The sequence below is a fragment of the Arachis stenosperma genome, chromosome 2 (assembly GCF_014773155.1).
Source record: "Arachis stenosperma cultivar V10309 chromosome 2, arast.V10309.gnm1.PFL2, whole genome shotgun sequence".
In the NCBI taxonomy this organism is placed as follows: domain Eukaryota; kingdom Viridiplantae; phylum Streptophyta; class Magnoliopsida; order Fabales; family Fabaceae; genus Arachis; species Arachis stenosperma.
In genome coordinates this window covers 83,406,253-83,432,360 of record NC_080378.1, presented here as the reverse complement: position 1 = coordinate 83,432,360, position 26,108 = coordinate 83,406,253, and the positions used below count along the sequence as shown (strand labels likewise).

General features: G+C 36.7%; 1 protein-coding gene, 1 long non-coding RNA gene, 1 other non-coding gene and 1 pseudogene across 4 annotated transcripts; 1 reads left to right on the top strand and 3 right to left on the bottom strand.

Moving 5' to 3' along the window:
• Positions 1 to 4,851: 4,851 nt before the first annotated feature.
• Positions 4,852 to 4,955, bottom strand: LOC130964110 (small nucleolar RNA R71). Its single transcript, XR_009080218.1, has one exon. It is a non-coding gene; the product is annotated as a small nucleolar RNA R71 (small nucleolar RNA).
• Positions 4,956 to 16,227: 11,272 nt separating this feature from the next.
• Positions 16,228 to 16,973, bottom strand: LOC130963072 (uncharacterized protein At4g04775-like). Its single transcript, XM_057889220.1, has 3 exons — positions 16,764 to 16,973; positions 16,455 to 16,668; positions 16,228 to 16,298 (listed from the first exon to the last, which is right to left on the bottom strand). Exons 1-3 carry the CDS (start codon positions 16,971 to 16,973, stop codon positions 16,228 to 16,230), a joined length of 495 nt encoding a protein of 164 aa, XP_057745203.1.
• Positions 16,974 to 16,999: 26 nt separating this feature from the next.
• LOC130963071 (uncharacterized) lies at positions 17,000 to 19,958 on the top strand (annotated as a pseudogene).
• Positions 19,959 to 22,038: 2,080 nt separating this feature from the next.
• On the bottom strand, positions 22,039 to 23,456 carry LOC130960259 (uncharacterized). 2 transcript variants are annotated; one of them, XR_009079045.1, is made up of 3 exons: positions 23,350 to 23,456; positions 23,136 to 23,251; positions 22,039 to 22,204 (listed from the first exon to the last, which is right to left on the bottom strand). It is a non-coding gene; the product is annotated as an uncharacterized LOC130960259 (long non-coding RNA). The 2 variants fall into 2 exon arrangements; XR_009079046.1 differs by having other exon boundaries at positions 23,136 to 23,245.
• Between the last annotated feature and the right edge of the window lie 2,652 nt (positions 23,457 to 26,108).

The following is a 26,108-nucleotide window of genomic DNA, read 5'->3' as shown; positions in this document are numbered from 1 at the left end:
TGCTACTGCTTTCTTGACATCAGCGAGATATAGTACGAGCTCCTGTCCTATTTCTGGCTGAGTTAGGATGGGAGGTTGGCTCAGAAATTTCTTGCATTCTTGAAAAGTTTCTTCACATTCAGAAGTCCACTCGAATTGGCATCCTTTTCTAAGTAGTGAAAAAAGTGGCAAGGACTTCAAGGCTGATCTTGCCAAAAATTTGGACAATGCTGCAAGTCGGCCATTCAGCTGTTGGACTTCTTTCAAACAAGTCGGACTCTTCATTTCTAGGATTGCTCTACACTTGTCGGGATTAACCTCAATTCCCGTCTGTGTGATCATAAATCCCAGAAATTTTCCTGCTTCTACTGCGAAGTTGCATTTGGTGGGATTTAGTTTCATCCCATGTCTTCTTATGGTGTCAAAGACTTGTGAGAGGATGGTCAGGAGATTGGCCTCTTCCTTGGTTTTTACCAATATGTCATCTACATATACCTCTATTACGTTTCTAAGGTGAGGCGCAAATATCTTGTTCATCAACCTTTGGTAGGTGGCGCCTGTATTTTTCAACCCAAATGGCATGACCACGTAACAATAGTTTGCTCTAGGAGTGATATGTCTTCTTCTGATCCGACTTATACATTGGAATTTAGTTGTATCCGGAGTAAGCATCCATAAATGATAGATACTGGTATCCTGAATTGGAATCTACCAAAGTATCGATATTTGGTAGGGGGTATGGGTCTTTTGGACAGGCCTTATTGAGGTCGGTATAGTTGACAGACATCCTCCACTTCCCATTTTGCTTTTTTACCAGCACCACATTTTCCAACTATGTCGGATACTTGACTTCCCTGATAAATTCGGCTTCTAGCAAGGCTTGTACTTGCTCTTCGACCACTTGAGCTTGCTCCAGTCCGAGCTTTCGCCTCCTTTGTTGAATAGGTCGGGACCCAGGGTAGACTGCCAGCTTATGTGTCATAAGCTCGGGATCTATTTCCGGCATGTCGGTGACCTTCCAAGCGAAAAGATCGGAGTTCTCCTGTAGGAGCTTTACGAGATCTTCCTTCAAATCCGCCCTTATGTTAACTCCTATATTAGTGCTCTTCTCGATTTCTTGTCTGATTTGGACTTCTTCCGTCCTTCTGATGAGCGGATAATTTATACGCTTTTTGGCATTGTTTTTAGGTAGTTTTTAGTAAGTTCAAGCTACTTTTAGGGATGTTTTCATTAGTTTTTATGTTAAATTCACATTTCTGGACTTTACTATGAGTTTGTGTGTTTTTCTGTGATTTCAGGTAATTTCTGGCTGAGATTGAGGGACTTGAGCAAAACTCTGATAGGAGGCTGACAAAGGACTGCTGATGCTGTTGGAATCTGACCTCCATGCACTCGAAATGGATTTTCTGAAGCTACAGAACTTCAAATGGCGCGCTCTCAACGGCGTTGGAAAGTAGACATCCAGAGCTTTCCAATAATATATAATACTCCATACTTTATTCGGGAATTGATGATGTAAACTGGCGCTCAACGCCAGTTCCATGTTGCTGTCTGGAGTCAAACGCCAGAAACATGTCACAACCCAGAGTTGAATGCCCAAAACACGTTACAACTTGGTGTTCAACTCCAATAAAAGCCTCAGCTCGTGGATAGACCAAGCTCAGCCCAAACATACACCAAGTGGGCCCCGGAAGTGGATTTATGCATCAATTACTTACTTCTGTAAACCCTAGTAGCTAGTTTATTATAACTAGAACTTTTTACTAGTGTATTAGACATCTCTGGACGCCTAGTCCTTAGACCATGGGGGCTGGCCATTCGGCCATGCCTGGACCTTTCACTTATGTATTTTCAACGGTGGAGTTTCTACACACCATAGATTAAGGGTGTGGAGCTCTACTGTACCTCAAGTTTCAATGCAATTACTATTATTTTCTATTCAATTCTCTTTATTCCTATTCTAAGATATTCGCTGCACTTCAACTTGATGAATGTGATGATCCGTGACACTCATCATCATTCTCACCTATGAACGCGCGTGACTGACAACCACTTCCGTTCTACCTTATGCCGGGCGCATATCTCTTGGATTCCTTAATCAGAATCTTTGCGGTATAAGCTAGAATTGATGGCGGCATTCATGGGAATCCGGAAAGTCTAACCTTGTCTGTGGTATTCCGAGTAGGATTCCGGGATTGAATGACTGTGACGAGCTTCAAACTCCTGAAGGCTGGGCGTTAGTGACAGACGCAAAAGAATCAAGGGATTCTACTCCAACCTGATTGAGAACCGACAGATGATTAGCCGTGCTGTGACAGAGCATTTGGACCATTTTCACTGAGAGAATGGGATGTAGCCATTGACAATGGTGATGCCCTACATATAGCTTGCCATAGAAGGGAGTGATAAAATTGGATAAAAGCAGTAGGAAAGCAGAGATTCAGGAGGAGCACAGCATCTCCATACGCCTATCTGAAATCCCCATCATTGGATTACATGAGTAATTTTATCTTTATTTTATGTTTATTATTTATTATATATTTTCGAAAATCCATAATCAATTATTATTCGCCTGACTGAGATTTACAAGATGACCATAGCTTGCTTCATACTAACAATCTATGTGGGATCGACCCTTACTCACGTAAGGTATTACTTGGATGACCCAGTACACTTGCTGGTTAAGTTGAACGGAGTTGTGTCCACACATAGCAAAGAGCCATTAAATAAATCTCATGCAAATACAAAGAGAATGAATCACAATTTCGTCCACTAAGTTTTTGGCGCCATTGCCGGGGATTGTTTGAGTTTGGACAACTGACGGTTCATCTTGTTGCTCAGATTAGGTAATTTTCTTTTCAAAATTTTTTTTCAAAAATCTTTTTCAAAATTTTTTTTTCTTTTTCGTTTTTCCAAACTTTATTTTCAAAAAAAGTAATAAAAATCCAAAAAAATTAATAAAATCATAAAAATCAAAAATATTTTGTGTTTCTTGTTTGATTCTTGAGTCAATTTTTAAGTTTGGTGTCAATTGCATGCTTTAAAAATTTTTCTTGCATTTTTTGAAAATTCATGCATTCAAAGTGTTCTTCATGATCTTCAAGTTGTTCTTGGTAAGTCTTCTTGTTTGATCTTGATGTTTTCTTGTTTTGTGTTGTTTGTTATTTTTCATATGCATTTTTCGTTTGTTAGAGTCCATGCATTAAAGATTTCTAAGTTTGGTGTCTTGCATGTTTTCTTTGCATCAAAAATTTTTCAAAAATATGTTCTTGATGTTCATCATGATCTTCAAAGTGTTCTTGGTGTTCATCTTGACATTCATAGTGTTCTTGCATGCATCTTGTGTTTTGATCCAAAATTTTCATGTTTTGGGTCATGTTTGTGTTTTTCTCTCTCATAATTAAAAATTCAAAAATCAAAAAAATATCTTTTCCTTTTTTTTCTCTCATAATTTTCGAAAATTTGAGTTGACTTAGTCAAAAATTTTCAAAATTAGTTGTTTCTTACAAGTCAAGTCAAATTTTCAATTTTTAAAAATCTTATCTTTTCAAAATCTTTTTCAAAAATCATATCTTTTCAATTTTATCTTTGTTTCTCGAAAATTTTCAAAAATCTTTTTCAAATTATTTTCAAAATCTTTTTCAAATTATTTTCAAAATCTTTTTCTTATCTTTATATCATATTTTCGAAATTACACTAACAATTAATGTGATTGATTCAAAAATTTGAAGTTTGTTACTTTCTTGTTAAGAAAGGTTCAATCTTTAAATTCTAGAATCATATCTTGTAGTTTCTTGTTAGTTAAGTAATTAATTTTAATTTTAAAAATTAAATCTTTTTATCTTATCTTTTTATCATATCTTTTTCAAAATTTTATCTTTTTCGAATTTTGATTTCAAAATATCTTATCTTATCTTATCTTCTTATCTTTTCAAATTTGATTTTAATATCTTTTTCAACTAACTATTTGACTTTTTGTTTGTTTCTTACCTTTTTCAAAACCACCTAACTACTTTTTCCTCTTCAATTTTCGAAAATACCTCTCTCTTTTTCAAAAATTCTTTTTAATTGTTTTAAATTTTAACTTTAATCATATCTCATCTTTAATTTTCAAAATTACTAACTCCTTTTCAAAAATTAATTTTTGAATTCTCCCTCTCTTTTCTTATTCTATTTAATTATTTATTTACTAACACTTCTCTTCACCTCTCTTCATCTAAAATTCGAACCCATTCTTCTTCACTCTTCTCCCCTTTCTTCTTTTACTAACATAAACGAATCTCTATACTGTGACATAGAGGATTCCTCTTCTTTTCCTGTTTTCTTCTCTTTCATATGAGCAGGAACAAGGAAAAAGGCACTCTTGTTGAAATTGATCCTGAACCTGAAAGGACTCTGAAGAGAAAACTAAGAGAAGCTAAATTACAACAATCCAGAAACAACCTTTCAGAAATTTTTGAACAAGAGAAGGAGATGGCAGCCGAACCCAACAACAATAATGCAAGGAGAATGCTTGGTGACTTCACAAAACCAACGTCCAAATTTGATGGAAGAAGCATCTCCATTCCTGCCTTTGGAGCCAACAATTTTGAGCTTAAGCCTCAACTAGTTGCTTTAATGCAACAGAACTGCAAGTTTTATGGACTTCCATCTGAAGATCCTTACTAGTTTTTAACTGAGTTCTTGCAGATTTGTGAGACTGTAAAGACGAATGGAGTAGATCCTGAAGTCTACAGGCTCATGCTTTTCCCTTTTGCTGTAAGAGACAGAGCTAGAATATGGTTGGATTCACAACCTAAGGATAGCCTGGACTCTTGGGATAAGCTGGTCACGGCCTTCTTGGATAAATTCTTTCCTCCTTAAAAGCTGAGCAAGCTTAGAGTGGATGTTCATACCTTCAAACAAAAAGATGGTGAATCTCTCTATGAAGCTTGGGAAAGATACAAGCAGTTGACCAAAAGGTGTCCATCTGACATGTTTTCAGAATGGACCATATTAGATATATTCTATTATGGTCTATCTGAGTTTTCGAAAATGTCATTGAACCATTCTGTAGGTGGATCCATTCACCTAAAGAAAACACCTGCAGAAGCTCAAGAACTCATTGACATGGTTGCAAATAACCAATTCATGTACACTTCTGAGAGAAATTCCGTGAATAATGGGACACCTCAGAGGAAGGGAGTTCTTGAAATTGATGCTCTGAATGCCATATTGGCTCAGAACAAAGTGTTGACTCAGCAAGTTAACATGATTTCTCAAAGTCTGAAGGGATGGTAAAATACATCCAACAGTACTAAGGAGGCAGCTTCTGAAGAAGCTTATGATCCTGAGAACCCTGCAATAGCAGAGATAAATTACATGGGTGAACCTTATGGAAACATCTATAATTCATCATGGAGAAATCATCCAAATTTCTCATGGAAGGATCAACAAAAGCCTCAACAAGGCTTTAACAATGGTGGACGCAATAGGCTGAGCAATAGCAAGCCTTTTCCATCATCTTCGCAGCAACAGACAGAGAATTCTGAACAAAACACTTCTAATTTAGCCAATCTAGTCTCTGATCTGTCAAAGGCCACTTTCAGTTTCATGAGTGAAACAAGATCCTCCATCAGAAATCTGGAGGCACAAGTGGGCCAGCTGAGTAAGAAAGTCATTGAAACTCCTCCCAGTATTCTCCCAAGCAATACAGAAGAGAATCCAAAAGGAGAGTGCAAGGCCATTGATGTGATCAATATGGCCGAATGCATAAGGAAGGAGAAGGACAAAAATCCTAGTGAGGAGGGCCTCCTGGGATGTCTCTCAAGCAAGAGAGAGTTTCCTAGTAAGGATTCAAAGGAATCTGAGGCTCATATAGAGACCATAGAGATTCCATTAAATCTTCTTCTGCCATTCATGAGCTCTGAAGACTATTCCTCCTCTGAGGAGGATGAAGATGTGACTGGAGAGCAAGTTGCTCAATATTTAGGAGCTATCATGAAGCTGAATGGCAAGTTGTTTGGTAATGAGACTTGGGAAAGTGAACCTCCCTTGCTCATTGGTGAACTAGACACCTGGATTCAGAAAATTTTATCTCAAAAGAGACAAGATCCTGGCAAGTTCTTAATACCTTGTACCATAGGCACCATGACCTTTGAAAAAGCTCTATGTGATCTAGGGTCAGGGATAAATCTTATGCCACTCTCTGTAATGGAGAAGCTGGGGATCATTGAGGTACAACCTGTCTTGTTCTCATTACAATTGGCAGACAAGTCATTGAGACAAGCTTATGGAATAGTAGAGGACGTGTTAGTAAAGGTTGAATGCCTTTACCTCCCTGCCGATTTCATAATCTTAGACACTAGGAAGGAAGAGGATGAGTGCATCATCCTTGGAAGACCTTTCCTTGCCACAGCAGGAGCTGTGATAGATGTCAACAGAGGTGAATTAGTCCTTCAATTGAATGGGGACTACCTTGTGTTTAAGGCACATGGCCATCCCTCTGTGACAAAAGAGAGTAAGCATGAAGAGCTTCTCCCAGTTCAGAGTCAAGAAGAGCCCCCACAGTCAAACTCTAAGTTTGGTGTTGGGAGGCCACAACCAAACTCTAAGTTTGGTGTTAAGACCCCATATCCAAACTCTAAGTTTAGTGTTGGGAGTTTTACAATATTGACCTGATCACCTTTGTGGCTCTATGAGAGCCCACTGTCAAGCTATTGACACTAAAGAAGCGCTTGTTGGGAGGCAACCCAATTTTTATTTATCTAATTTTTATTTTATTTTATTGTTATTTTGTGTTTTATTAGGTACATGATCATGTGAAGTCACGAAAAAAATATAAAAATTAAAAACAGAATCAAAAACAGCAGAAGAAAAATCACACCCTGGAGGGAGGACATACTGGCGTTCAACGCCAGTAAGGAGCATCTGGCTGGCGTTCAACGCCAGAACAGAGCATGAATCTGGCGCTGAACGCCAGAAACAAGCAACATTCTGGCGTTTGAACGCCAGGAATGTGCCTTGAGGAAAGCTGGCGCTGAACGCCAGTAACATGCATGGAACTGGCATTCAACGCCAGAAACATGCTACACATGGGCGTTGAACGCCCAGAGTGTGCATCATCTCGGTGTTTAAACGCCAGAATGGTGTACAAAGGCATTCTACATGCCTAATTGGTGCAGGGATGTAAATTCTTGACACCTCAGGATCTGTGGACCCCACAGAATCATCTCAGGATCTGTGGACCCCACAGGATCCCCACCTAACATATTCCCACCTTACCTCCTAATCCTATAACACTCTTCCCCATATCACACTTCCCAACAACTTCAATCTCTCTTCCCAATTACCCCCTTCACCACTCACATCCATCCACTCTTCCCCATAAACCCCACCTACCTTCAAAATTCAAAAACACTTTCCCACCCAAACCCACCCTAAATGACCGAAACTACACCCTCTCCCCTCCCTATATATACCCTTCCATTCCACTTCATTTTCACACAACACAAACCCCCTCTTCTACACCTTGGCTGAAACACCATCTCCCCTTCTCCTCCATATTTTCTTCTTCTTCTTCTTCTCTTCTTTCTTCTCTTGCTCAAGCGCGAGCAATATTTTAAGTTTGGTGTGGTAAAAGCATAAGCTTTTTGTTTTTCCATTACCATCAATGGCGCCTAAGGCCGGAGAATCCTCTAGAAAAGGAAAAGGGAAGACAAAAGCTTCCACCTCCGAGTCATGGGAGATGGAAAGATTCATCTCCAAAAGCCATCAAGACCATTTCTATGATGTTGTGGCAAAGAAGAAGGTGATCCCTGAGGTCCCTTTCAAGCTCAAGAAAAATGAGTATCCGGAGATCCGACATGAGATCCGAAGAAGAGGTTGGGAAGTCCTAACCAACCCCATGCAACAAGTCAGAATCTTAATGGTTCAAGAGTTCTATGCCAATGCATGGATCACTAGGAACCATGATCAAAGTATGAACCCGAGTCCAAAGAATTATCTCACAATGGTTCGTGGGAAATACTTAGATTTTAGTCCGGAAAATGTGAGGTTGGCGTTCCACTTGCCCATGATGCAAGGAGTAAACGCCCCTACACTAGAAGGGTCAAATTTAATCAAAGGTTGGACCAAGTCCTAATGGACATATGTGTGGAAGGAGCTCAATGGAAAAGAGACTCCAAAGGCAAGCCAGTTCAACTAAGAAGGCTGGACCTCAAGCCTGTGGCTAGAGGATGGTTGGAGTTCATTCAACGCTCCATCATTCCCACTAGCAACCGATCTAAAGTTACTGTGGATCGGGCCATCATGATTCATAGCATCATGATTGGAGAGGAAGTAGAAGTTCATGAAGTCATCACCAATGAAATCTACAAAATAGCCGAAAAGCCCTCCACCATGGCAAGGCTAGCTTTTCCTCACCTTATTTGCCATCTATGTTACTCAGCTGGAGTTATCATAGAAGGAGACATCCCCATTGAAGAGGATAAGCCCATCACCAAGAAGAGGATGGAGCAAGCAAGAGAGACCCTCCACGGATCTCAAGAGATGCATGAGGAAGCTCATCATCAAGAAATCTCTGAGATGCCTCAAGGGATGCACTTTCCTCCCAACAACTATTGGGAACAACTCAACACTTCCTTAGAAGATTTGAGCTACAATGTGGAACAATTAAGGGTGGAACATCATGAGCACTCCATCATTCTCCATGAAATAAGAGAAGATCAAAGAACGATGAGGGAGGAGCAACAAAGGCAAGGAAGGGACATAGAAGAGCTTAAGGACATTGTTGGTCCTTCAAGAAGAAGACGCCACTAAGGTGGATTCATTCCTTGTTCTTATTTCTTTCTGCTTTTCGGTTTTTATGTTGTGTTCATTTATGTTTTGTGTCTCTTTTTCATGATCATTAGTGTTTAGTAACTATGTATTAAAGTTATGAATAATTCCATTAATCCTTCACCTCTCTTAAATGAAAAATGTTTTAATTCAAAAGAACAAGAAGTACATGAATTTTGAATTTATCCTTGAATATAGTTTAATTATATTGATGTGGTGACAACACTTTTTGTTTTCTGAATGAATGCTTGAATAGTGCATATTTTTTATCTTGTTGTTTATGAATGTTAAAATTGTTGGCTCTTGAAAGAATGATGAACAAAGAGAAATGTTATTGACAATCTGAAAAATCATGAAATTGATTCTTGAAGAAAGAAAAAGCAGTGAAAAAAAGCAAAAGCTTGTGAAAAAAAATGGCGAAAAAAAATATATAGAAAGAAAAAGAAAAAGCAAGCAGAAAAAACCAATAGCCATTAAAACCAAAAGGCAAGGGTAAAAAGGATCCAAGGCTTTGAGCATCAATGGATAGGAGGGCCCAAGGAAATAAAATCCAGGCCTATGCGGCTAAATCAAGCTGTCCCTAACCATGTGCTTGTGACATGCAGGTCCAAGTGAAAAGCTTGAGACTGAGTGGTTAAAGTCGTGATCCAAAGCAAAAAGAGTGTGCTTAAGAGCTCTGGACACCTCTAACTGGGGACTCTAGCAAAGCTGAGTCACAATCTGAAAAGGTCCACCCAGTCATGTGTCTGTGGCATTTATGTATCCGGTGGTAATACTGGAAAACAAAGTGCTTAGGGCCACGGCCAAGACTCATAAGTAGCTGTGTTCAAGAATCAACATACTTAACTAGAAAAGTCAATAACACTATCCAAAATTCTAAGTTCCTAGAGAAGCCAATCATTCTGAACTTCAAAGGAAAAAGTGAGATGCCAAAACTATTCAGAAGCAAAAAGCTACAAGTCCCGCTCATCTAATTAGAATTAATATTCATTGATATTATGGGATTTATAGTATATTCTCTTCTTTTTATCCTAGTTGATTTTCAATTGCTTGGGGACAAGCAACAATTTAAGTTTGGTGTTGTGATGAGCGGATAATTTATACGCTTTTTGGCATTGTTTTTAGGTAGTTTTTAGTAAGTTCAAGCTACTTTTAGGGATGTTTTCATTAGTTTTTATGTTAAATTCACATTTCTGGACTTTACTATGAGTTTGTGTGTTTTTCTGTGATTTCAGATAATTTCTGGCTGAAATTGAGGGACTTGAGCAAAACTCTGATAGGAGGCTGACAAAGGACTGCTGATGCTATTGGAATCTGACCTCCCTGCACTCAAAATGGATTTTCTGGAGCTACAGAACTCCAAATGGTGCGCTCTCAACAGCGTTGGAAAGTAGACATCCAGAGCTTTCCAGCAATATATAATAGTCCATACTTTATTCGGGAATTGACGACGTAAACTAGCGCTCAACGCCAGTTGCATGTTGCTGTCTGGAGTCAAACGCCAGAAACATGTCACAACCCAGAGTTGAACGCCTAAAACACGTTACAACTTGGCGTTCAACTCCAATAAAAGCCTCAGCTCGTGGATAGACCAAGCTCAGCCCAAACATACACCAAGTGGGCCCCAGAAGTGGATTTATGCATCAATTACTTACTTCTGTAAACCCTAGTAGCTAGTTTATTATAAATAGAACTTTTTACTAGTGTATTAGACATCTCTGGATGCCTAGTCCTTAGACCATGGGGGTTGGCCATTCGACCATTCCTGGACCTTTCACTTATGTATTTTCAATGGTGGAGTTTCTACACACCATAGATTAAGGGTGTGGAGCTCTGCTGTACCTCAAGTTTCAATGCAATTACTATTATTTTCTATTCAATTCCCTTTATTCCTATTCTAAGATATTCATTGCACTTCAACTTGATGAATGTGATGATCCGTGACACTCATCATCATTCTCACCTATGAACGCACGTGACTGACAACCACTTCCGTTCTACCTTATGCCGCGCGCATATCTCTTGGATTCCTTAATCAGAATCTTCGTGGTATAAGCTAGAATTGATGGCGGCATTCATGGGAATCCGGAAAGTCTAACCTTGTCTGTGGTATTCCGAGTAGGATTCTGGGATTAAATGACTGTGACGAGCTTCAAACTCCTGAAGGCTGGGCGTTAGTGACAGACGCAAAAGAATCAAGGGATTCTACTCCAACCTGGTTGAGAACCGACAGATGATTAGTCGTGCTGTGACAGAGCATTTGGACCATTTTCACTGAGAGGATGGGATATAGCCATTGACAACGGTGATGCCCTACATACAGCTTACCATAGAAGGGAGTGATAAAATTGGATAAAAGCAGTAGGAAATCAGAGATTCAGGAGGAGCACAGCATCTCCATACGCCTATCTGAAATCCCCATCATTGGATTACATGAGTAATTTTATCTTTATTTTATGTTTATTATTTATTATATATTTTCGAAAATCCATAATCAATTATTATCCACCTGACTGAGATTTACAAGATGACCATAGCTTGCTTCATACCAACAATCTCTGTGGGATCGACCCTTACTCACGTAAGGTCTTACTTGGATGACCCAGTACACTTGCTGGTTAAGTTGAACGGAGTTGTGTCCACACATAGCAGAGAGCCATTAAATAAATCTCATGCAAATACAAAGGGAATGAATCACAATTTCGTCCACCACCTTCCTTCGGGCTGTGGTCAGAGTTCCTCTCTTCCTCAGACTCCTCCGAGTTCAATGGAATTGACCTCTTTTCCCTTATCTCGTAGGTTTAGGCTCTCATTGTAACATTTTCTTGCCAGCTTTTGATCTCCTCTAATGGTGGCAATTCCGTCTTCTGTAGGAAACTTCATGCAAAGATGGGGAATGGAGAGGATTGCTCCTAACTGATTTAGAGTTGTCCTACCAATCAGGACATTATATGTAGAAATTACATCGACAATAATGAAGTCGATGTTTAAGGTTTTGGACTTCAATCCCTTTCCAAAAGTCTTGTATAGGGAGATGAAGCCCAATGGCTTAATAGGAGCATCTCCTAACCTAAAGAGAGTATCCGGACATGCTTTTAACTCCTTTTCATCCTACCTCAACTTATAAAATGCCGGCTTAAATAGTATGTCAGCTGAGCTGTCTTGATCTATCAGGGTTCTGTGAAAGTGAGCATTGGCAAAGATCATGGTGATTGCTACCAGGTCGTCGTGCCCAGGTACAATGCCCTGTCCGTCTTCTTTGGTGAAAGAGATTGTCATAGGTCGGGTCCATCACTCCCGACTTGGTAGACTTCTTTTAGATGTCTCTTCCGAGACGACTTGGTTACTCCTCCCCCAGCAAAGCCTCCTGCTATCATGTGATTGTGTTGCTCTAGGGTTTGTGGGGGCTGACCTTTTCGGCCAGCCTCTTCATCGTCTCTCTTCCTTTTTGTGTCATTGTCCGACCTTTCTATGAGATATCTATCCAACCGACACTCTTTGGCCAGTTTTTCTATCATATTTTTTAGGTCGTAACAATCATTTGTTGAGTGCCCAAACAGCTTATGGTACTCATAATACTCATTACAGCTTTCTCTCTTTTTGTTTTTTATCAGGCGTGGAGGAGGGAGCTTCTCGGTGTGACAAATTTTCCTGTAGACGTCCACAAGAGAAACTCGTAATGGAATATAGTTGTGGTACCTTCTAGGCTTCTCGGATCTGACTTCTTCTTTCCTCTTGGGCTCCCCGTCTTTTTCCTTTAGCTGATGAGGGTGTTCGGCTCTCATAACTTGGCATTTTCTTCCATGTTGATGTACTTTTTAGCTCACTCTTGTACATCATTTAAAGAAGTCGGATGTCTTTTTGAGATAGATTAGGAGAAAGGTCCTTTTCGGAGGCCATTGACTAGTCCCATTATCACCGCCTCAATGGGTAGGTCCTGGATTTCCAAACATGCCTTGTTGAATCTCTCCATGTAGTCTCTTAGGGGTTCTCTGATCTCCTGTTTGACTCCGAGTAGGCTGGGTGCATGCTTGACCTTATCTTTTTTAATTGAAAATCAGGTAAGGAATTTGCGCGCTAGGTCGTCGAAACTCGTAACCGACCTAGGAGGCAGGCTGTCGAACCACTTCATGGCCGCTTTTGTCAAAGTTATCGGGAAAGTGTTGTAGCGGGTAGCATCCAAAGCATCAGCCAAGTACATCCGGCTTTTGAAATTGCTGAGGTGGTGCTTCAGGTTGGTTGTCCCATCGTATAGGTTCATGTCGGGGCTTTTAAAGTTTCTAGAAACTCTAGTCCGAATGATATCTTCGGTGAAAGGATCTTCTCCTCCCAACAAGGTATCTTCCCGAGCTGTTCAGGAATCCCTGTTTTGAAGGTTAGATTCCAGCTTTGGAAGCTTCTCTTTTAACTCTCTTCGCCGTTTAATCTCCTTCCTCAAGCTTCTCTCTGCTTCTCGCTGTCGCTCTAATTCATACTCCAGTTGTTCAAGTCGACCATGGTGTCCATGCAGCAATCCCATGAGGTCGGCGCTATGAGGTTGTTCTTCCCCTTCAGGGAGACGAACCTTGGATGGGACTCTCCTTTGGTGTTGGTCATCGGAAGGGCCTTCACCATGTGGTTTCTCCATTCTTGGAGGAGGTATCACTAGAGTTTGGTCATTGTTGACCCTGTCCTGCTATTCTTATTCTGATTCAGATGTTGTACGTCCACCTTCATACTGATCGTCCACCATTGAGTGTTAGATCCTAGGTCTCTGGCAACGACGCCAATGTTCTGAGGGTTACCTGAAACTGGATTGCCTTTGGTCTTGTGTGTGAGGCCTAAATGCTCAAGGGAGTGGTCTCCAACTTGTCCTACATCAGAGAGCCGCCGTCCGAGTTATGTGTTTAAAAAGGTGGGGGTGGTACCTGAAAGACACTCTAATGCCCAAGTCAGCAAGGGGTTAAGCAGGTTTTTGATATATTGGAACTTAAAGGTACTTGAGCGTGTCAGGGTATTTATAGGTGATTAACTAATAACCACCGTTGAAGTAGTTTCACTTCTGGTGGTGGATAATCGTCTCTTTATATTAGGACTGTTGAGATCTCCCTTCTAGAAGCAGGTGAGAAATTTAGGGAGACAGTTACTTACGTGGGTAAGTATAAGCTGCCCGTTTTCATCTATTCCATCCTCCTCAAAGAGGTCGGGTATACGGTAGAGGCTACTCTCTCAGTATGGCCTTTTCAGCTTTATTAGGTCTAACTTATATTTTGGATTAGGGTATAAACATATATTTTTAATAGAAATTGAAGTCCGCTTTATTAATTTTGATTCGTGGAAGTGCGCTTAGTCCTTCGTCCAAATGATTAGAGACCGAAATGTACATTTATTCCAAAAAAAAAGAAAAAAAAAAGAAAACAATGATTGACCTTCTAGGTATCATTTAGGAAGAGTAAAGTACCAATCCGGTCCCTGTCCATTTCCCAAAATGTCAAGACGATCCTTAACAAAAAACACGTTCCAATACGGTCCCTGACCTTGTACTCCGTCTGCCAATCCGGTCCCTCCGTCACTTTCACGGCCAAAAGTCGACGAAAAATGCTGAGGTGTGAAGGCGAGGGTATGACACGAATTGCTCGGATGGTTACGTAGAAGATGCAATCCTACGTGGCTAAAGGAAATGGATAGGGGCCTTTTTGTCATTGCCCATAACACAAAGTTGGAGTAAACTTACAAGGCAAGACATGTACTTGCAATGTGTGGCAGCTAACTGGTATACAATTCATCATCTTATATGACTGGTCTAGTTAACAAATATAAAGTCTTTAACTACTTCATATTTTTTTAACAAAATCTATGTGCAGGCATGCCTTGCAGACATGTGGTTGCAGCCATGGATAAGATGGGGTTGAAGCCAGAGCACTTTGTGCATAAATGGCTCACTATGGATGCTATCAGATCAGCCTACTCTATCTGCATTAATCCAATTAACAGTGAAGAATACTGAAACCCAACTGATTCACCACAGCCACTACCTCCCCCTATTAAAAAAGCTGCACATCGTCCAAAGATGAAGAGAAAAGTTGATTCTGTGGAGACGGAGATGAATTCCCACAAAGCCAAAAAGTCATTCGAAGTGACTTGTAACAGGTGTGGCCAAAAGGATCATTACTATAAAACATGCTCCAACCCACCAAAAGACCCAAATTAGAAGCCTATGACCAAGAAGGAAAGGAGGAATTTGAAGCAGTCTGCTCCAGCAGTGGACTCTGCTACCACCACACATATATGCCTCCTTCAGGGTTCGATTTGTCATATTTTTATAATGGTTAAGGATTTAAGTGTCACATGATAGGTTGGTTAGGCATTTAATTGTTATAGCAAAGTTTGATCCAGTATTTAAATGCCTGTTTTGTATGATGATCCACATAGAACCAGGTTGGTGAGGAAAACAACATGAGTATTGGTGTTGAAGGAATAATACTGGACCCTGTGGTAAGTAGTTTATAGGTTTAATTTGTTTACATGTTTTCATGATCTTTATTGTTGACTCTAGATTGAGATAGAGTACTATTCATGAATGTAGACAAAGGCAAAAAAAAAAAACAAAAAAAGAAGCTACCTAAATCGACATCAAAGGAAGGTACAACAATAGGGCAAGGAGATAAAATTCCTCTTTCACAGTCTGCTTCCCAACTAGAAGTTGTAAGTACCCAGTATAGTTCACAATTGCATTACAAATAGCAATGTCTTAGTCTTACTTTTTGTTTCATATAATGCAATCTTGTTGGTTTGCAGGGAGCATCTGACACCCCCACCTTCAATAACCCACCTCCACAAAGGATGAAGCAACCAATTGTTAGGCCACCAATCTCCTCCACCTTTGTTCAAGGTTCTATGGTGAATCAAATTCCTCCAATCATTGGATCTCACTTCAGGCCTCCCACTCCTACCAACACAGAAATTCCACCCAACAATGATACTAATGTTCCTACTGGATCAATGATGCCTAAACCAAGTCAACCACATGGTCTTAGTGCCGAGACAATGGCCGCAGCAGCTTCCGTGCCTGCATCAAGACTATTCAAGTTTATCCCCACTCCTAGATTTAGGCCTCCTAGGAAGAACTAGAAGTGTGGTCCTAGATTTATATCAAGTTAAAAGAAGATGCTGACTTTTTGATAAACTAGCTTACATATAGCTACCACAAACAGTTTTTTACTTTCTGTTTTCATAGCATATGTGAATTAAAGGTCTACAATACTCTTTTTATTTTGGTGTTGCTGATGTTGGTATAGGGCTATATGTTGTCCAATTTTGGAGTGATTTTGTGAACAACATGCTGACATTTGATGGCTGTTTGCAGTTGTTAATGTTACATATTATTGTTAGTTATTACTAAATTATTTTTCCTGGTATAAAGGGATTCGATTATAACACATTCTACTTTTTTTACACAATGTCCCTTTTCCAAACAACCAACACAGTTGTTTCATTTAATAAACTCAGATTTACACTGTTAACTGATACAATACAACTAATTCAGCAACAGGAACTTCCAACACAAAACAAACAAGATACACTAACTATCCACTATTCACTCTAAAGGAGATAATTTGCACATACAACTCCAAAGACAAATACAACAACTATCAATGGATAACTAAACCACCTATTACACTTATCGTGGCTAGAATTTTTCATCTGCAACTCTAACCCAGAAACTCTGTCCTCTAGCTTTGTCACTTTCTCCTCCATCCAAACATCTGCATCCAAAAAATTATTTTGCTTTCGATTCCGAACATAAGGACTGCCATCATTTATTTGCTCCTCTTCAAACAGTGAAACATATTCATCCAACCATTGAAAATATTTGCAACCACCTTGTGCAATCTGCACAGTAAAAAGAAAGCAAACTCAAATTATTAATGTAGAGATGCCTGCTACAGATCTTGGCATGAATATCAAGATAATTAACTGTTTCATACCTTAAAATTTGGGCATCCAAAGAATAGCCTGTTAGGGTTCGACTTTGTTGATGACATGAATAGAATTGCATGAATCCCACAATTGCATTTCAGGGCAACGAATCTTTTTTTCATCTTGGCTCCAGCACTACCAACAGAGCTCACAGAAATACTCCTACCCTCATCATCCGACGCATCTCTTCCAATCTCACGATTTCTGCTATTGCTCATGGTGGTATCAGTTCCATACACGAAACATGGAACATAGACGACCAGACTCGTCTAAAAAGGAGGCCTGGAACCCTCAAAACACCATTGTTTTTGTGTTGTGGGCAATGACAAAAAGACCCCTGTCCATTTCCTCTAGCCACGTAGGATTCCATCTTCCACGTAACCATCCGAGCCATCTGTGTCATACCCTCGCCTTCACACCTCAGCATTTTTCGTCGACTTTGAGCCGTGAAAGTGACGGAGAGACCGGGTTGGCCGATGGAGTACAGAATCAGTGACCGTATTGGAACGTATTTTTAGTTAAGTATCGTCTTGACATTTTGAGAAATGGACAGGACCGAATTGGTACTTTAGGCTCCGTTTGGTTTGTGTGTATGTCAGGCTAAGACATAGACACAGCAGGACATGTCTTTTGTTTGGTTTCTGAGACACAGAAAATGAAAGACACGCTTACACACAAGAGCACACATAATACACGTATTTCATGTCTCAAGGAAATGTTGAGACACGGACAAAAGATGGACACGGATCTGAGTTATTTTTTTTTTTACTTGTTTACCCTTATTAAAATTAACTTACCAGACTTCTTTTTCTTCTACCTTTGACAAACCCTAACAAGTCTCAATCTTCTCTGGAGCTTCCTCATTAACGGCTACTTTTGTGGAGCTTTTCTAATCTTTCTCTGTTCTTGAAAACTCCACTGAAGGTTTGTGATTATGCTATCCCTCTCTTTTATTATCTCAAGTTTTTAATTTTTATCTTCCCTTGCTCTTTTACCATGAACTTTAATATATTTAGTTTTGGAAAAAATATTGGTGTGTGAATAAGGAACAAATAATACTAGTAGACTGTGAAGTATTGTGATTGTTGAAATTTGTTTTAGGGATTAATGCGGGATGATGAGCAAATTAGAAGTATTGGGTTTTATTGTTGTTTAGTTAATATTTGGGGCTATTATCTGACTATTGTAAGAATTAGTATAAGGAATGTTTAAAAAGATTCAACAAATAACTCTCAATAACATTTGTCATGGTCTGGTTGCCTTTCTTGTATTTTCAAACAGCAAGAAGACTATTTATGTTGTATGAGTAGCAAGCAATTTTTGGAATGTATTATTTAATGAAAAGCACATAGTTTAGGTGTCTTTCAACTTTTCCAAAAAAATTTATGAGTTTAAACTTAAAACTGCATTAGATTTGAAATTCAAGTTGTAGTTTCTTCTGAATTTGAAAGTTTTGAGATATTAATGAGAAAATTCAGAGGCTTTTATATAAGTATGAATTCGGTGTGGGTCATGGATCTTTTATTTTGTGGAGTTGGAAGTTTAAACTATTGAATTCAAGTTTTTTATTTTGTTTTTTATAATTTAGAGTAATGGTTTGTGGAAAAAGACTTTGAATGGTAACTATAAGGTAGTAGATATTTTAAATTTCTTGGACGGCAGTTGGATCCCAACCCGCTCTAGTGTTGCTAGCTCTGCTTCTTTTGGATTTGCTATGGTAATTATATAAAGCTTATTTGAATGTTTTGGTGCCGAATATTTATTATTTATTTATTTTTACGCATTTACTTTTTATTGTTTGTTAGGAAGTGATGATGGATCGTTCCGAGCAAATTAAGCTATGTGTTGGATATTACTGGATTATGAGAATGCAGTTTGACACGTTAATGTTATTTATGTTAGTTACTTTATATATGTATATTAGGAATAGAAGGCGGAGTCATTCTTCGATTGGTCGAAGAGTGAACACATTGCCATTAAGGCGAGATGCATTAGATAATATTATTGGGGAGGGTGGAGATAGAAATTGCATATGGGAGCTACGAATGAGTTTGAATGCATTTGCCAATTTGTGTGAATTGCTAAAAGTTCAGGGTGAGTTGGACGAAAATGGTCATGTTGGCATAGGCGAGCAAGTAGCTACTTTCTTAATCATTTTAGCTCACCATACCAAAAATCGTAGCGTACAAGTTAGGTTCTATAGGTCTGGTGAAACTATAAGTAGGTATTTTCACAAGGTATTGTGTTCGGTTTTGCGTGTTCAAAGTATATTATTTGCAATGGCAGATCCTATTCCGGAAGATTGTGTGGATCCAAGATGGAAATGGTTTAAGGTATGTCTTGTATATAGCTCAATTTCTTGCTGGTCAAGTTTATCTGGTGTGTAATAACTATTTTTGTAACATTTGATAGGGTTGTCTATGAGCATTAGATGGAACTTACATAGATGTCACTGTCCCGAAGAATGATAAATCTAGATATCGGACGAGAAAATCTAGAATATCCACCAATGTCTTAGGAGTTTGCAATCGGAATATGAATTTCGTCTATGTCCTTAGCGGTTGGGAAGGATCGGCATCTGATTCAAGGGTACTTAGGGATGCAATTACTCGATGTAATGGCTTGAAAATACCTGTTGGTATGTCTAAATTAATCTTTTCATAAGAGTTTTAACTATTTATTAAAGAATTCTACCCTATTTCTTATATTTTTTTCATCCTTCCGTTTTAGGGTCTTATTATTTAGTGGATGCTGGCTATACCAATGGTAGAGGATTTTTATCTCCTTATAGAAATGTTCGCTATCATGTAAATGAGTGGGTTCAAGGTCACCGTGCACCACAAAATCGTCTAGATTTATTTAATAAGAAGCACTCTTCGGCTAGGAATGTGATTGAGCGGTGCTTTGGATTGCTTAAGAAAAGATGGGCGATTCTACGAAGTCTGTCATTTTACCCTATTAGGATTCAATGCCACATTATTATCGCTTGTTGTTTGTTACAAAATTTTATTCGTATGAATATGGATGTTGATCCCGAAGAAGATGCAACTCTTTCACCGAAACACATACCCATAGGAGATGATACTATTGTTGATGAAGCCGACACAATTGATGTTGTGGAAAGTAGCCACGAGTGGACTCAATGGCGTGAGGACCTAGCAACTGAAATGTGGGAAATATGGAGGGGAGAACATGGCACGTAGAATTTTTATTTTTGATAATTTTATGATGTATGCAATTGTCGTCGACTATTATTATATTTGAATTCATTTGAGTTTTTTTCCCTTGTGGCATGTGTATTAGCATACAATTTAGTTTGATGACTTGTATTCTAATTAAAGACATAACTAGATAAGAGTTTCTTTTAATTGTTTCACAGGATATTAAACGTGTATAATGTTCTTGAAAATGTTAAAGTGTGTTGATATTGTGCTGGTAATTATTTGTTTTAATGTGGTGAAAATTCTGATATATTCGTGCTAGTAAATTTGTGCTAATTGGCATAAGAATTCTTGTGTATAGCTCAAAATAATTGTACTTTATGGTGTTCCTTTTCATTATTGTGCATATATCTTATCCAGCAGCAAATGGCTTCCACACCACGCCAGTGGACTGAACAAGAAACTGAACAGTTTGTGGTCCTCATGGAGGAATTGGTCGTTGAAGGCAAGAGGGCCGATGTCGGTCAATTTAAACCGGGGGCATTTCAGAAGTTGGCAGATAAGATGAACGAAAAGTTTCCTGGATGTGGTCTCACTGTGAAGCACATCAGAAATAAATACAAGCGCCTGAAAGAAAAATATATGTATGTGGCTGAGATGTTGGGTTGTAGTGGCTTTGGATGGAATTCTCAAAAGATGTGTGTTGAAGTAGATAGTAAACAAGTGTTGGAAGCTTGGGGAAAGGTGTATTTTTTTTTTCACTTTTATTCTTTGTTCTTACAACTACATTTTAATTTTCATGTAAGTGTATGCATATGCATTTGTTAATGTATACTCTGTCATATGGTATAGGGTCGCAATGTGACGCTCTATACTCCAGGCAAGCCATTTCCGTTGTTTGAACGTCTTGGAAACATTTTCGGTAAGGATAGAGCTACCGGTCTTGAAGCCTGCAGTGGAAAAAATGCTGAAGAAGATGTTACTCCAGGTTCTACATTTGCTGCAGCCACAGCTAGTGGCTTGGGTTTAGACGGAGAGGATGTTGACATGGAGGATTTAGCAGCTGCTGAAAGTGAATTACCCAATACCTATTCGACCTCTTTTGCTTCATCAAGTGAGAGAAATCAAGGACGTCAAAGTGCAACTAAAATTAGCAAGGATGCTGCAATCTTATCAAACTTGGCTGAAACTTTTAAGGCTGCAGTTCAGGATCAAGGAAAGCATGTGCAAATACTTGCCAATGCAATGTTTGGGATTAATGAGCAAGTGAATCTTGGTCGAACATTGAGGAGTCTTGGTTTCGACACAATAGAGATCGTGCAAATTGCAAAGAAATTTGTGCAGAATCCAGAATTGAAGGCAACCTTTTGGAGTTTAGATGAGGAAAAAGCGGCATTTGCACGAGATATTATGGACAACTTTTAGTTATTGATGGTGTAGTTGGTCTTAGTTGTTAACTTGTTAGGGTATATTGGTAAACTTACTAGAGTATTTTGATAAAGTTATTATACTTTTCAAAAACATTTTGGTAAACTCTTTTCTCTGTTAATTTCCTGCTATTATGCACTAAGTTATTCATCAGCTGAACTTCAATTGTATTGTGCAATTTTACACTTAAAATTGTGCATTCCTGCAAAATTTTATTGAATCTGCATAATTTATGCTAATTTTCTGCACTTAAGTAGAGTTAAATTTTAATTGTGCAGCATAAATTTTCACTATAAAGTTGTGCACTTTTTAAATCACAGCAAAATTGTGCACTTTCTAATATCACAACAAAATTGGGCACTTGTTAAATCACAATTTTAATTGTGCACTTTGTAATATCACAGCAAGTTCGTGCACTTTTTAAAATCACAACAAAATTATTAACTTTCTAAAATAATGCACTTCCTGTGTAAATTTTATACATGATATTTGCAGCCTGAGTTCTAAATTCCTGCACTTACATATTTGTTCAAAGCAAACAAGATATACTCCAAATACTCATTCTTGAAAACAACCAGCAAGCCAAAATGAATTTCATGTAAACCACTTTCCATTTAATTTTCAATTCCTACAATTTTCAATTCATACAATTGGGTATTTCTTAAAACTATACCAATGGAACTTCATGATTCATTGTACAAATACAATGCCAAATAACAAAAAAAAAATACAGCTTTCAAAAGTAATATTTGGTCAAAAGTTGCAGTTGTCTCAAGCCCTTGAATACTTGATCCATGACCAACTTTTATTTGTGTATAGCAACCAAGCATTCCCTGAAGAAAGAATTGCACAAACATTCCCTGCAAAAAGAATTTCAATAACAACTTTAGTAGTCTCAAAACGTGCTTTGTTCTTACAACACACACTGTATTCCTTTGAAACTGATAACTTCAGCACTTTACACTAGTTCTAATTTTAAGTAAATTTTCTAACAATGTAAACACAACAACAAACTGAAGCATACCCAATGAAGATCCATAAAAGCAGGTTGGTCCACAAAGAAATTTACCTTATAAGTTTGCTCCTCTAAAAAAATACAAATTTTTTTTACCATCACGTTTGGTCAGTGTATATTCAAATTCAAAATCTGTTTGCTTCAAAATATTGAAAAAAATACAAAAAAAATTTAGATTGAAACATACATTGTGACAAACGTTGTTTAAATAGATCCAAAGTAAGCAGATTGTTTGTCCACATACAAACAATTCATCAAACACATTGAATGCATACATGTAAAAGGGCTAAAATAATATAGAGCCAGTTCCAAAAACATACCATTATAATGAATCATTTATGAGAACCAATGTAAAAATATTACCTTTGTTACTAATTCACTTCCATGCCACTAGGAAATCATCATATGCTTTGTACAAAGTAACCAAGAAACATTAATATAAATATATATGTTCTTCTTAATCCCAAAGTCTATGGAAGAGTATGGCTTATTTTCATCTTTCCAATTACTACTCTTTTAATTCTTAATCCACACTTCTATAACACATGCAGTTTTTAATTTCATTCATCAATACTTAGTTAAACCGTTAAAGTTATGAAATTGGGGATATAATTACACTATGTAAACTATTAAAATTATGAACTTGGCATGGCGCAGCTAAACATATCAAGCACCGTATTCCCAAAATGCGCTAAACATTAAATCCTAAATTGCAAAATCAGAACTCTGAAAGATATAGTTGAAGCTGTAAATATTAGGAATGGTATGGTAGATACCTGCCAAGTGCGAAGGAGATGCTTTTTGGCATTGGCTTTTTCTTCGATGCTAATTCTACACATGATGCTTTTCATCGATGAGCCATGCCTTCCCCCTTCTCTCTGTTAAACTGAACCTAGCAAATACACTCGCAACAATTAAAACCAACAATTAAGAAGAAGAAGGGCACCACACAAAAGAAGAAGAACAAGAATAAGAAGAAGGGGATCGCACAGAAGAAGATGACCGCACAGAAGAAGAAGAAGAAGAAGGGGACTGCACAGAATAATGAAGAAGGATGATGCCAACTAGGGAGAAGGGAGATTTTGGGGGGGTTGAGGTGAGGGGGAGAAACCCTCGACTCAATCTGGTCTTTTTTTATTTTAAAATGATTGAATTTTTATTTTAAATTAGAAGGGTAAAATAGTCATTTTAATTATGTAGTGTTCTTGTGTTTTATTAATCAAACATAACATTAGACACTACAGTATTGTCATGTCTCTATATCCAAACATCATACATAAACACAAATATTTTATGTCTATGTCTCAAGTGTCTATGTCTTAATGTCTATGTATTAGTACATACACAAACCAAACGGAGCCTTACTCCATTTAAGAATACAACTAGTGTAAAACCCGGGCTACGCCCGGACCAAATATTGTTTCAGTATAAAAATTTGTTAGTACTTATCTATTAATGTAAAAATTATACTATAATTTATAAGTATAATTTAAATAATTGAGGTTAGTTTTTAAATTTTTAAACATACATTATTAAGTAAATTTATAAAATACAAATATTATTATGTATTCTAATATATCATGTATCATTTAAAAAAATGTTAATATTTTAGTAGAAAAATAGTGATTAATTACATTAATTAAATTACAAAATACATGAAAAAATATTAATCGTATACCAAATATTTTTTATATTCGTATAAAAATATAATTATTTATTAATTACATATCTAAATTTTTTTAATGAACAAAAATAATAAATCCGTATATAATTGTTAAGAAAATACCAATATGAAAAACGTATTTATTAAAAAAATGTGCACATTGAGAGAATTAAAAAAATTAATCACTTAATACATTTATTTTAAATATTTATTATTACTAAATTCATAAAAATATTTTATCTTTTATTGTAATATGTCTTTTTCTACCGAAATTTTAAATAAAATAAAATAAATTGAAATATTATCTACCATGATAACAGTCAAAACTGTATGTTTTATTTATTTGTTTAATTCTTCCATAAAAAAATGTTATACAATATCTAAAAATAAAAAGACAAAAAGTACTCCCAACAAAATTAGTAGTAATAATATACACCACCATCATTAAATACACAAATCTTAAAATAAAATAAAAAATTATATGAGATCAAATATCATTTTAAATTCTATAAAAAAGATCACTATTAATACAAAAAAAATAATACTTATAAAAAAAATAGTGAATTAATGAAAAATAAAGAATTTTGATATAATCCAATCTTCACGTCTCTCGAATTTTTCTCTAGCTATTTGATAGAATTGAAAAAAAAAATATACTCAAAATTATATAAGAGACTAATTATATACTTAAATTTAAAATTTTTATATTCATTTTATTCTAATTATTAAATTTTTATCACTATTATACAAAAGATCATCAAATCACATTTACAGGACACTTGAACTCTTTTAGTTTCAAGATACAATATTTAAATAAATTGAAAAAATAAAATAAATTATTAGTTAAATAAACTTTTAAGTGCTCACAAAGCTTCCTAGAGTTAGCATTCATAGCCAAATAATATTATTCTTCCATAGTTTAGAATACTACTAATAATATGCTTAGATTGTGTACTTATTCAATAATAGTTTGCGTTGTACATTTAATTCTAAATAAAAAAATATATATTTAAACTAAAACTCAAATATTACTATCTACAACTATATATTGAATGCAAATAAATGGTATAAACAAAATAAGATCTTTTTGGCACCATATCTATTAGTATTATACTAATATTTTTACAAATAATCACAACTCCATTTTATTTTTTTAAAATATGTAAAGTTAACATATTTTTAAGACGTCTTCCTCAAAATTCCCACTAAACTGTACCTTTCTTTCTTTGCACTTTCGGTACTCCTAATTATAAAGAGTTGATTATAACACTCTGAGTCAAAATCATATCCTAAATCAATAATAAATTCCTCAACAACTCTCTTATTTAGAGGTTCATTCTTGGTATTGGTCACAGATAAACAATCAAGCAAGCAAAATAAACATAAAGCGATGACATATTGAACTGTAATAAAATGCATAAAGTACAAATTAAAAGAAACAGAAAAGACTTTTTTTTTATTTTACAAAAAAGAATAAAAAAAATCTAGCCAAACCATGTTATTTTTTCATTAGTAACAAATGCATACAGAAACAAAATCACCAATTTTTTCTGTAATCTTTCAGTATCTTCTAACATTTACTGGATAGCTAAATTTAAGATAAATATATTAAAATTCAATTGCAAAATAAGATAATTCAAAGGGGGCAGGTTATGATCCAGATTGGCTGCTAGAGCAAAATAGAAAAAAAATTGACAAAACTTAACAAAAGTGAGCATGCATAGATGTCAAAAGTTTTTAAAAATATATGAATCTTAAAATCACAATGAAACTATCTCATCAAAGCATCACATATTTAAGCTGCAAACAAAAAAAACAGCTCCATGTTTACCAAAATTTAATTTAATTAAACCAAAACCTTTCTAATTGTTATCAATAGTTTCAAAGTAAGTATATATTTTTACAGCTAGCAAAATAAACTTTAAGCTTCAATTACATGTTTAAAATAAACAAAAATAGATTTAAAAAAATAATGAACAGCAGCAAAAGGAAACAAACCAAATCATGGCAAAGACAACTCAAAAACCACCTCTCCTAGCCAAAAAGCATAAAAATATCCGTGTTAAGTGATTTTCAAAAGAGCAAA